The 13,380-nt window shown below is 45.5% G+C and overlaps 1 protein-coding gene across 1 annotated transcript in view; it reads right to left on the bottom strand.

Annotated features, from left to right (window-relative positions):
• The window catches only part of GYS1 (glycogen synthase 1), a 38,914-nt gene extending 25,877 nt beyond the window's left edge, over positions 1-13,037 (bottom strand). Inside the window, exons 1-2 of the mRNA XM_077259736.1 lie at positions 12,781-13,037; positions 1,641-1,822 (exon numbers count right to left, since the gene is read on the bottom strand). Of these exons, the coding sequence (XP_077115851.1) occupies positions 1,641-1,822; positions 12,781-12,898 (300 nt within the window). The 5' untranslated portion in view covers positions 12,899-13,037. The remainder of the gene's footprint in view (positions 1-1,640; positions 1,823-12,780) is intronic.
• Between the last annotated feature and the right edge of the window lie 343 nt (positions 13,038-13,380).

Genomic DNA, 13,380 nt, shown 5'->3' with positions numbered 1-13,380 from the left:
GGGGGCTCCCGATTCATAAAGAGGTGTACTACTCAGAAGCATTGGACGAACGGTGTACACCTTTGTGTGCCCCTTGCCACAAATCCTACTACAGCCCCTGCTGGAGTAAGAATTTTGGCCGCCATCAATTTGATGAGCGGCGGTAACCACAGCCGCATCCTGCTCCACCCGTTCTGTCAGAGCAGGGAAATTCTGGTGTGAAGATGCCAAAAGGTAGCAAAGTTTAGGCGTTGTGCCTAAATTTTGAAATTTTTAAAAAACTTTTTATGCCAGAATTCAGGTATGAAAGCTTTGATAAATAGAATTCGGGAGATAGGGGCAGCGACTTTGGGGGACTAGGATGAGCAGTGGGCCCATATACGGTACCTTTCTTGTCCTAAGTCCCTCTGATCTACCCATGCACTAGTTTTAGGGTTTTGCGCAGTCTGTCACTGTCTACATGAGTAATGTAACCGACAGATATGCAATAAATTATGTAAGAGCTCATACACTACATTACTGGAACGCTGCCTTGCATCACATATAGACTTTGACTGCAGAGTAAAAGTTCACGAGGAGCTTTTATTTCTTAAAGTCTAACCACTTATTACACAGAGTTAACTCTTGAACTGCCCATAAACATCAGATCAACGTAATCCAAAAATGACCAAAGCAGAGGTTGTAGGAATATTTTACAAATTAGATTTTTTGGTATGGCCAATGCTTGAACGCCTTCTGCTAAAAGAGGACAACCGTGTTGGCTTTTATTCATTTTGTGTGATTGATGAGCTAAATTACAGACAATTTTGATCAAATATTTGGAGGGGTTAAAATTACAACATGATATGGGAAAAAAACAAAAACACACTTTTCAATTTGCCTTTTATTAAAAAAATTTTTTTAAATTTAAATCTCAGGGCTGAACAAGAAGCCCGTTTGTGGCCTATACTGAATACCTTCTAAGCCCCAGCGTTAATGTTAGAAACTGACATATGGTCCCACAAGAGATCAACAGTGAAGACCTTTTTCTAAGTCTAGAAGATGGCTTTACCATGTGGCTTTGACTGTGGCAACCAAAATGACGCAGACCTAAATGGTTGGGCTCAACAACTACTTGCGGGCAATCAGGGGCCCTTCAGATTGAAAGTGGTTGGAAAGTCCAAGGCTCAGAGCTCTCTTGGAGTGAGCAGAACAGTGGTTTCTCTTTTAGCCTAAAAACCAAGGACTGATGCTGCCAGAAGTTAGTCTGGAACCACTTTCTTGAAGGTCTATGGTGTGTGTAGCAAAGCCTAGAATGTCATTCTGATTGACAGCCTGAATACAAATTGAAAGGGCATAATGATGCGCCGAGCTCTTGGCCACACCAAGGGTGCACTGAAGGGCCAAGACCCCTATATACTGTAACTGCATAAGTGGTTTAGTTACTGTTTTGGGTGGGGAGGGTGACAGACTCTAAGACTTAGATGATTTTGTGTATAAGTCAATGGTTCCTCTCTTTTTGGAGAAGGCTTGTGGTGGACAGCAAGTAATTCAGCACTTCAGCTGAATAAGAGATGATCTAAAGCATTCAATCAAAAAAGGAAAAAAAAAAAAAAGTAATAAATACACAGGGCAGACACATCAGAAATGTTTAGAACTGCAATGAGTCCACTTCTTCTCACCTTACAGCCCTTTGCGTTCATGGAATCTATGGATCGCTTGATAGCAGGATGTGGAGGCTCAATCAACTCAACTTGGGTCCGTACATTGTGCTCGAAGTAGGGTCCGATAAGGAAGTAATTCTCGCCCCATTCGTCTGTGGTGATCTTGGCTTTGGTCTGTATAACCGTATAAATTCCACCCACTGGGGAGAGAAATAGAAAAGAAGCCTCTAAACATAAAACCTCCCAAAAAAAAACCCAACATGAAATTACCGTAAGTCAAAGCTGCACAACTTTAGCATTTCCGATCATGTGGGGGGCCCGGATTTGGCCCCCCGCTCAAATCCCCAGGACAATGGGGCTATGATACACCAGTCAAAGATTTGCAAAATTCCAAAAAGAATAAAATTGTTTTTCAATGTACCGCATGTTGTTTGTAGACCGAGGAGAGGAGATGATGGGCATAGTGACCAGTACAGAATGTTCCGTAGTAATGGACGTACGCTGGATCCCTCTAAATAAAAGGTGAGATCCAAGTCACCCAGCACATGGCTCAGCAGTTCCCCCCAAGTGCATGAGATATAAAAATCCTCGCTCTGGCTTCCTGGTATCATGTGCAGTATACAGCAGAGCCAAGAACATCTCACAGGAACAGGGGGATTGACGACATCGGTGTCATGGAGAGTGCGACCGCTACGTTATTGATCTTGTGTTTTGTAATCCTCAGCCAAACTTGTAGAATGACTGCCTGTCCATAGAAGCCGATAAATAACTCCCCGAAGTCCGATGGGACGTCAAAACTTGCTGGTAATTCAAATTTTCGATCACTATCATTATGGCATTGATGCCTTCACTACAATTTCCTTGATTTCTGAAGGGGTAGACAAACGGTCTAAAACTTTAGTCACCAGCTAGACTCTACTAGCCAAGAGAGTCAAAGGAAAAACAACCAAGAGAGTCAAAGGCCAATAGCAAGTTGTTAATGACTTCCCAGGATCTGATGGTGTAAGGCAGTGATTTTCAACCTTTGAGCCGCGGCACACTTTTTATACTTAAAAAATCCCGGGGCACACCACCAACCAAAATGGCACAAAATGACACTAAAACAGTACATATTCTACATATAGTTAATAATATAGATTCTAAATGTATTTATACTCACTCAGTGTGAAACCTGGGCCTGTTTCGATAAACACAAAAGGGATATCCTGGCAGGAATGGTGGAAAGACACACACGAAGCTCTTCCTCAACAGTTCTCAGTCTCCCTGTTTTGTTTTTATCGCAGTCAAGCTTGAGAAGCCCAGCTCACATAGATATGTGGTCGAAAATGGGAGCAATGTCAAAATAGCTTTGTTGGCCAGAATGGGGAACTCCTTGGAGTGGTACTGTGCAGTGTATATATACAGGGGAGAGGTACTGTGCTGTGTATATATACAGGGGAGAGGTGCTGTGCAGTGTATATATACAGGACAGGAGGAGTGGTACTGTGCAGTGTATATATACAGGACAGGAGAAGTGGTACTGTACAGTGTATATATACAGGAGGAGTGGTACTGTACAGTGTATATATACAGGAGGAGTGGTACTGTACAGTGTATATATACAGGAGGAGTGGTACTGTGCAGTGTATATATACAGGGCAGGAGGAGTGGTTCTGTGCAGTGTATATATACAGGAGGAGTGGTACTGTACAGTGTATATATACAGGAGGAGTGGTACTGTACAGTGTATATATACAGGAGGAGTGGTACTGTGCAGTGTATATATACAGGACAGGAGGAGCGGTACTGTGCAGTGTATATATACAGGAGGAGTGGTACTGTGCAGTGTATATATACAGGGCAGGAGGAGTGGTACTGTGCAGTGTATATATACAGGACAGGAGGAGTGGTACTGTGCAGTGTATATATACAGGGCAGGAGGAGTGGTACTGTGCAGTGTATATACAGTACAGGAGGAGTGGTACTGTGTGGTGTATATATACAGGGGAGAGGTACTGTGCAGTGTATATATACAGGGGAGAGGTACTGTGCAGTGTATATACTTCAACAGCCGCCCAGCCCAGGCCCCCAGCACCTGTCCTGTATATATATTATATACACTGTATCTATACAGGCTGTGCTGGGGGCCTGGGCTGGGTGGCTGCTGTAGTATATATATATATATATATATATATATATATATATATATATATATCAGCTGCAGCCGCCCAGCCCATGGCCGCCCCAGAGTAGACTGTCAGAACATACAACGATAATGATAGCATGGCACTCACTCAGGTGCCGGTAGCAGCTCCGGGAATCTGCCTGTGCCTGATAAGTTCAGCACTGCTTGCAGCCAGGAGAGTAGAGCAGGAGAACTCTCCGCCCACAATGTCACGCTGGCTGGCTGTGTCCTTAACCCCTATGTGTGCCTGGCCCTGCACTGACTGAGATGCTTGTGCCAGGCAGCGCAAATTGAAAGGGTAGAAAGGGTTAAAGCATAGTTTGGGGAACTTTCCCCGCGGCACACCCGACCATGTGTTCCGGCACACTAGTGTGCCGCGGAACACTGGTTGAAAATCACTGGTGTAAGGGGTTCCAAGGACTGGTACCTGCTCCTACCCCTTTAAGAACTGTCCAGGTTTTTGTTATAAGATGTGGCTGTTTTATATTATTGTATATGCAGTTATGTCCCTGTATGCGGCTATATATATTTATTGTATTTTGTTATGTATTATAGGGACAGTGTAGTACCCGAGTTTGGTCACTAGATAGAAACCCTTCAGGACTTAATAGAAGGTCAGGAATCTATCTATCTATATATATAATTGTCTAAGGGTTTTTCCGTCTGTCTGTCTGTCTGTCTTGGAAATCCCGTGTCTCTGATTGGTCGAGGCTGCCAGGCCTCGACCAATCAGAGACGGGCACAGCATGGCGACGATGATGTCATAATGGAAATCCCACGTCTCTGATTGGTCGAGGCCGCCAGGCCTCGACCAATCAGCGACGGGCACAGTATCGACGTAGATGTCATAATGGTTGCCATGGCGACGATGATGTCATAAAGGTTGCCTCGACCAATCAGCGACGGGCACAGTGCCGCGAATTCTGGAATCATCATTGTCCATATACTACGGGGACATGCATATTCTAGAATACCCGATGCGTTAGAATTGGGCCACAGTCTAGTATATATATAATTGTCTAAGGGTTTTTCTGTCTGTCTGTCTGTCTGTCTGTCCCGGAAATCCCGCGTCTCTGATTGGTCGAGGCCGCCAGGCCTCGACCAATCAGAGACGGGCACAGCATGGCGACGATGATGTCATAAAGGTTGCCTCGACCAATCAGCGACGGGCACAGTCTGCCGCGAATCACATACTACGGGGACATGCATATTCTAGAATACCCGATGCTTTAGAATCGGGCCACAATCTAGTATATATATAATTGTCTAAGGGTTTTTCCGTCCGTCTGTCTGTCTGTCCTGGAAATCCCGCGTCTCTGATTGGTCGAGGCCGCCAGGCCTCGACCAATCAGAGACGGGCACAGCATGGCGACGATGATGTCATAAAGGTTGCCTCGACCAATCAGTGACGGGCACAGTCTGCCATGAATTCGCCTCGACCAATCAGCGATGGGCACAGTATCGACGTAGATGTCATAATGGTTGCCATGGCGACGATGATGTCATAAAGGTTGCCTCGACCAATCAGCGACGGGCACAGTCTGCCGTGAATTCTGGAATCATCATTGTCCATATACTACGGGGACATGCATATTCTAGAATACCCGATGCATTAGAATCGGGCCACAATCTAGTAGATAATAAATAGATAATAAATAGTTACCATAGGAGGGGCCACTGTGGGATAAGATAGGAGGATTTCCTTGTTGTAGTTCAGTGAAGCCAGGGAGCTGAGACAGCTCAGGAGGGCCAGAGCGCCCAGGCAGTCCCAGAGGGTTTTGGAGCCCGGGGCAACACAGTGGGCCCTAAATGATGTGAATGGTGCCGTACTCTGTGTTGATGCTGTAACTGATGTGGATGTGCTGCGATTGAAACCAAGTAAACTTCTATGTTTAAAGTTTGAATTGGACTGTCTCTTTATGTGCAACAGCACAAGCAACAGAACTTCAGCAGCCCCGATGGGACCCTGACGGTGCAGAAGGTGAAGCAGGAGGTATGAAAGAAAAGGGACATTGTTTATATGTGACCGGAAGCAAAGGCGCTTAACCAGATATGCTCAGCCACGACTACGGCCCTGGCGACCCTCACAATGGGACAGTAAATTTATAGGGATATGCAGCTCGGACATCCTTTCTTCAATAGGATCCTGGTGGCAATAGATATCGTTGAGACTCAGACAGTTTAAGGCTGAATTCAGATGTCCGTGTATGAACCGTGAAAAAGGACTGGACGCGGGTTTCTTGACCCAAACTCGACAGTCTCATAGGAATAGACGAGGGTGGGAAGTACAGATCAGGATACCCATGACCGGTCTGTGATCGGATGTCTACTAGTGATGAGCGAGCATGCTTGGAAAAGGTTCAATTTGAGCATGCTCATGTGCTAACCGAGTGTCTTCGGTGTGCTTGAATACTATGTTCAAGTCCTCAAGATTGCATGTCTCGCGGCTGATAGACAAGCCGCAACATATGCAGAAATTGTTAGTTGGTTAGGCAATCCCTGCATGTGTTGTGGCTATCGAACAGCCGCAAAACATGCAGTCGTGGGGACTCGAATATATTATCTGAGCACGTCTACCATACGAGCACGTTCGCTCATCACTAATGTCTACATTTGGCTTTAGCCATCTGCAGTTAGGGGTCCGCTTAATCAACTTAAGAGATTGAGTGCGAACAGCAGGCAACATCACTTTCCAGATTGTGTCCACCTTATTCTAAAACAGTAATCCCACACATAGGTGACGAGACAGCCTTTTGTCAATTGCCACAAATATTTGTTTGTTCTTTTTTTTTTAAGCTTGGGGTAAATGCCACACTTCTCCCGAATCCAGCACAGTTTTTCTTTTGGTTCTGCTCCTCTCCATTCCAGAGATATGACCCTCTCTTCCCTATACATAAATCTACTCTTTCATCCAAGTGTCCGTGGTCCTCAACCCTTTTCTCCAGGAGGGCCACGCCCACTTGAAAAAAATATAAAAAGAGTAAATTTACATACAGATAAAAGAAGGCCATATCTCAGTAATGGAGAGGAGCAGGAACAAAATAAAAATCGTGCCAGATTCAGGAGAACAGCAGCATTTACACCAAGTAAAAAACACACATATTTACGGCAAGTGATAGTTACTCCTTGAAGTGGTTTTGGACTCTGGACAACACCCAGTCAGACGTATATCAAGGCAAACGGACACCAACTTAGAGGCAGAGTAACCCAGAAAGCTAGGCCCTTTTCATAGGGGAGGTATAAACAGACCACAAAGTCCCCCGGTATAGAGAACACTTTTGCAGACTTCCACTTCCTTAGTGGCTATTTGAAGTATTCAAAAACTAAGGTTAGACGGCCTATAAAAGCCTGCAGACGTATTAAGCCTCAAACTCGAGGCCCCATTATGCAGCTCTTTTTCATTTTACTCGGTGTCATTCTATTGCAGAGATATTCACATTTGTGACTTTTGCAGCACAGTATGTGAAATCTCTGCTTGTAGTGCAACTGGGCATTTCTTCAGTCTTCTCTGGGGGTCGGGAGCGTGCTCTTTCAGACTTCCCTCCCAGATGCTACCAATCACAGCTTGGTAGCTGTAAGAGCAGTTTCAGTCTCAGAGACTGCTGAGCTGTGATTGGCAGTATTTTGGGAGGGCGGAGTAAAGCACACGCCCCCAGAGAAGACTCTGAAGAAATGCCCAGATGCATTAAAGGCAGAGATTTCATATACTGCTCTCCAAAAGCAACAAATGTGAATATCTCAGCAATGGAGCGACACAGAGCAAAATGGAAAGAGGCATCCAAATCAGGGAAGCTCATGGATTTTTACAAGGTATGTAGATCAATTTATTTTTTTGGGAGAAACGGACACATCCTCATAAGTATTCACTGACTTTATATGATCTGCATACAAGGATCACAGTTTGATCATCATTTTGATTACTTGTAGATGTCTTTTTTCACTTCTATCAATGCATTTAGTAGTACCACGTTCTTATTTTGGGTTAATATTATTAATCACAGGCTGCACTTGGTAATCTTGGCATGACACACCCACACCACTGTGGCTGGTTGTCTGGATCACTTACCTTGTAAGGAACATGACAGGGGGCGCCACATTGTGTTCAAGCTAGGGTGCCAACCTCCGCAGCCAGGAAGGTTTACAGATTTAGGGTATCCAGAGGGCAAGATGAGTTTTCCTCCACATATGTATACTCTAGGTGTGTTTTGTTATTTCTGATTATTTTCTCTCTCTATAGTCTAATTTTTCAAATAGAACCAATAAATGTTATATTTTAGTGGGGTAATTTTTTAATAAGCGAATGATCACATATGTGGCACATCGTTGGACTGAGCCCACCAGAGCAGGACCAAGACCTTACAGTGGTTGCCCACTACGGCCAAGCCCAACTTCACAGTCCATGTATGGAGAGCGATTTCCAGACTGGACACGGATCTCCTGACCCCAACTCCACAGCTTCAGGAGACCTGCGGTCGGTCTGGAAACTGTGGTCCGTACACAGACTAGGAAATGTGGATGTATCAAGCTAAACCTGGCACTGTACGAACATGTGCAAAATTCTGCAGACATATCAACCATGGATGGAGATTCTACAGATTGTCACTACTTTATGCCGCCGTTGGAGGACAATGTCAGTGGTCTGTCCTTTATGTCTATTTGTTTAACCCTAGACCGGTAGCTGTCAATCAGGGGCCGGAAGACGTGGCAATCTGCAATTTATAGATTCTCACAAGTTATACCGCAGAGAATGGTGACACGATCGATGGATGGCGTGGCACTTTTCTATATGGCTAAATATACAGTATGCCAACACATGCCAGCCATATGGAGGCCAAAAGGTGAATTGAAGGGAATCTATCGGCAGGTTTTGCTATGTAATTTGTGAGCAGCATGATGTAGGGGCAGAGACCCTGATTCCAGTGATGTATCACTTTCTGGGCTGTGCGATGTGGTTTCAAAACTTAGTGTTTTATCAGCAGGAGCTTATTATTGGTCTCTTATGCTTCCTAGTTCCACCACTGATTAGGAGCTGTCCATACACAGTAGAGAGAAAGCAGCCAGTGAGGTGGGCGGGGTCATGCAGAGCACAGCATTCAGAGCTCTGCAGCAGAGGAAACGGATTATACCACAACTAAGTGAAAAAACATAGCTGGAATCAGGGTCTCTGCCCCCACATCAAGCTGCTGCCACATTCTCCCTCCTTAAACGTCACCACCTTATTGCTTCACTGTGACTTACAGAAGGCAAACAGGGGGCTAGCAAAAAATAAAATATCACTTCATTATAAAATAGGGGCAGAAGGCAGAAACCAGATCCACACTGACATCACCACTATGGGCAGCGACTGGCTGCAGCGGTTACCAAACCTAAGAGACTAATAACCAGTGCAGGACCACTGAAGTGGCAGGGGTTTGGAGTGTTTTTTTTGTTTGTTTTTTAAACATACATTTCAGAATATTTGCATTTATCTATTTTATTTATTACTCACACACGACCGCTCTGATACATTTTATATTTTACTTCCTGGAACGTTTCCAGTTCCCGGACACAAAACCACTGGATCAATCCACAACTGACCCAAGATCATTGGCATTTTCCATCTTTAGTTTCATGGTGAATGGAAACAGAATCGATACAAGTGATCAGTAATTGAGAGTAATGGAAAGTCTCAGAATCAAGAGAATTAGTAAAAACCTTCATTTTTGAAACATTGTAGAAAAGTTGCTGCTTATCCTAGTACGATAATTTTCTTAGATGGATATTGTCGGATAGAAAACCCACAAAAAAAAAAAAAAAAAAACACTTTTGCAATGTACCACTTGGACAACAATTCGGAGATATTAATTTTTTTTTCTTCTTTTGATTACTGTTCGTTGCCTAGGAGACCAACCACCACTGCTGTCTAACATGTAAGCATTGCATTGAAGCTGGCAGCGCTTAGGAGGAAACCGTGCGCTCCAGCGATCCTGGAAAGCTTCAAAACAGCACTTACAAGCTCAATAGAAAAGTCTAGTAAGCGCTGTACATGTTCTGTCTAGCAGCAGTGGTCGGTCTCCTAGGCAATGAGCTGTCAACATAATATTGATATCTGAAGAACGGATGAAAATTTAGAAAAAAAATAAATAAATAAATCAGCAAATGCAAAACTGCTTGTTGTTACAAGCCCTGTCTGACAATATCCATCTATGAAGATGGCAATATCTCTTTAACAAAAGACACTTGAGGAGTCGTCCGATTATGTTCATCTACTTGGGTTGCAGAACCAAGACTGGAATTACCCATTTTGAATATCTTACTCCCTACTCAATGTCATCTTGGGAATGCCAATCCAAGAGGAGCCCAGCGCCAACACACGACGAGCCCAGCGCCAACACACGACGAGCCCAGCGCCAACACACGACGAGCCCAGCGCCAACACACGACGAGCCCAGCGCCAACACACGACGAGCCCAGCGCCAACACACGACGAGCCCAGCGCCAACACACGACGAGCCCAGCGCCAACACACGACGAGCCCAGCGCCAACACACGACGAGCCCAGCGCCAACACACGACGAGCCCAGCGCCAACACACGACGAGCCCAGCGCCAACACACGACGAGCCCAGCGCCAACACACGACGAGCCCAGCGCCAACACACGACGAGCACAGCGCCACCTCTTTCCTTCTTTAGCAGGATGGTAGAAAGAAAAGATACCCATGAACCAGCGATCTACAGCTCTGTGCATGCCAGGCACAAATTGTGATTAAATCACCCTCCCCAGGATCAGCACGGAGTTACCAATGCGGCTTCTGGTGTCTGTAGCGCTGACGTCACATTGACAACGCTGCAGCCAATCAGTGATCTCAGTGGTTATGTGCTGTCTACTTGAGCCACTGAGCTACATAATTGGCTGCAGCGCTTACAACATATTGTCAGCGCTGCAGACAATAATAGAAAGCAGGTGCAGCACGGAGACTCAGTGCTGGACCAGGGGAGGGTGAACATAGTTTGGTTTTGTTTAAATAAGCTGCAGTTGGAGGACGGGGGTTTTCGGAAACCACTTTTAATGGGGGGCTCTAGAGAGCGTGTTCAGGACATGTGCCCACCTGGATCAGACCACGCCGGCTAGGATACTACAGAGCACGCTGCAGCCAACAAGTCCTGCCCTGCAAATGGTGTTACTCCCAGCCAGGAAACCGTACAATGGCGTGTGTCAGGCCCAGACTTCATGCTCAGTGTTTGCTGAGAGCTGGCACAGTATCAAAGAACACAAATCCTCACAGTGAACTTCTCATACACTGCTGTATCCCCACCGGACGGAGCCCCAGTATGTGCCATTACTGGGGAGAAACTCAACTGGGAGGTGGGATCCTATAGGACATCTGCTCTAGCACACAGAATTGTATCAAAAACCACTTCCTAAAAGTTTGCTACATTGTATCCAATACTTGATCATTGGAATAAGAAGAAAAAGCCACATTCCGCAGTAAAGTCGCAGAAATTAAAGGGTCACTTCCATCCCGGTGGGGATCTCTATGGCTAGGACACGCGGTCACTAAGTGATCATTGATGGCCGGACCTCCGGGGGGCCGCAGGGCTGTGTCCACTTACTCTGCAACTGCATTACAATGATTGGGGCTAGCTGCAGACCCCAAAACAGTGAGAGGGACGAAGCGATCATTAAAGGGTTATTCCCAAAATATTAAGGATAGGGGATAACTTACTGATTGGATAGGACGCCCACACGATCCTAAGACTGGGGATCTGGAGCCTTGTCTTGAATGGAGCAGAGGTGCCCATTCTTGTCCTACGTGCCATACATTGTCTATGGTACTGCTGAAGGAAGCCGAGAACAGGCCCATACAGAGCGAAGTGCCAGCAGGTGCACAAGACTCTGCAGAACCTGGCTTGTGGGTTCCCCAATCTCCTGGGTTTCCATCAGTCAGACCCCCAGATTTACGCCCCAAGTCTCCGTTCCCACAATGAGGATTTCACGTTGCAGTTTTTCTGCACCTATTCGGTAAATTAGGCTACTTGCATTTTTTTTGTCATGTTTTAAATAAAGCTTCTTTATTTGCGATGCTTCCTAGTATTTGACTTTGGCAAAACGTCTTTGGTAAAGTCATGTGCGGATTTTATGCGTTTTTTTTTTACCTGCGGATTTTTCTGCATCTAATGCAAGTTTATGGGGAAATCCACTTTGCTGGAACTTTAAGACACTTTTTTTTTTTTTTTTACGCAGCGTCAAAAACTCATTATGGGACACTTTGCAGATGGAGAAAAGGGAAAGATCTACTTCTGATCACAGCACCATGCCTTGGCAATTTTTTTTTTTTTGCAGATTGTTAATGGATTTGTTGTGGATTTTCCCCACTTATGCTAAAAAGAGTAAAAATAATTAAAAAAATAAATAGATTTTTCACTCTATGCCCCCCCCCCCAAAAAAAAAAGAACAATTTTTCCGCATTTATCGCATTTGTCATAAAAATGGTTCAATAAAATAATCCCACCGATAAACCAGAGCTGAGGGATGGCTCTGATTCCCTATCAGACCCATCTCACATATTAGTGGGGGAGGGGGGGGATAATCAAAACCAGGAATGTATAAGCTTAATCTTCCATGCCTATAGATCTATATCGGGTTTATTACAGCTGCAGGGGGGAGGGGATGCTTTAATATGGCCGTTACCACAGGTGCAGTAACCACGTCCTTATCCGCTACAGTCAGTCCTAACCATCAGATCAGGATCAGCTGAAGTGGGGGGGGTATTGGCCCCTTCCCATATTTGCAGGGTAATGGTTTGCATGGGAAAAAAAAAATCAGTCTATAGCTGAGCCATATATTGCTGGATTGGAGTGATGCATTGGGGAAATATTGAGATTTTTGCAATCAAATCTATAAAATATCAGGAAATTGTTTGCAAAATTCAGTTAAAACACTATTTTTGCCATTGACTTGCACAATGCTAAGAAGGAAGTGCGGACGGGGGCAATGCCAGCTCCCCACTCACCCTTATTGGCCACTTCCCACGCCACCTCGAACAGCACACTGTTGTCCAGGTCCAGGTCATCGTCCCAGTCATCCAGGCCGTTCAGAGAGGTGACAGATAAGCTGCGGGCGAGGGGCATGATGTGCGGACTGCGGAGCGGCGCGCACAGCGGGAAGTGCTGCCCTTGAAGTGCCAGCAGCGGCTCCTGCTCCCAGCAATGACAGACTCCGCCCCCTCCCCTGACAGCAGGGACCTGCCGCTGCCAAGTAACGCCGGCGAGGGGCGGGGCGTATCGCCTTCTACTGCCCTATGAGTGACGAGCTTCAGAACGGGCCCTGATTGGTGGAAAAGAGTGAAGGCGGGTCTTCAGACATCACTGAGAGCAGCCATTGGCTCACTCCCCTGTCAGTCATTTAATAAGCGTGTACTACGTGCAGGCAGAGAGATAGCGCAATTGTGTGGGGTCATTTGTCTGCAGTCGGTGACAGCAAGCAGGAGTCGTGTTCATTGTCATGTCGCGACTGAGGCGCCTGTCAGAAGGTGCTCTATCGAACCCTCCCTCATTTGCGCCTTTATTTGTTTTTTAATTGCAATTTTCTTGCGTTTTTCCTTTTTTTTTGC

The sequence above is a fragment of the Ranitomeya variabilis genome, chromosome 4 (genome assembly GCF_051348905.1).
Source record: "Ranitomeya variabilis isolate aRanVar5 chromosome 4, aRanVar5.hap1, whole genome shotgun sequence".
NCBI classification, from domain to species: Eukaryota; Metazoa; Chordata; class Amphibia; order Anura; family Dendrobatidae; genus Ranitomeya; species Ranitomeya variabilis.
The sequence above is the reverse complement of the archived record's forward strand: the minus strand, read 5'-3'. Positions and strand labels throughout refer to the sequence as shown.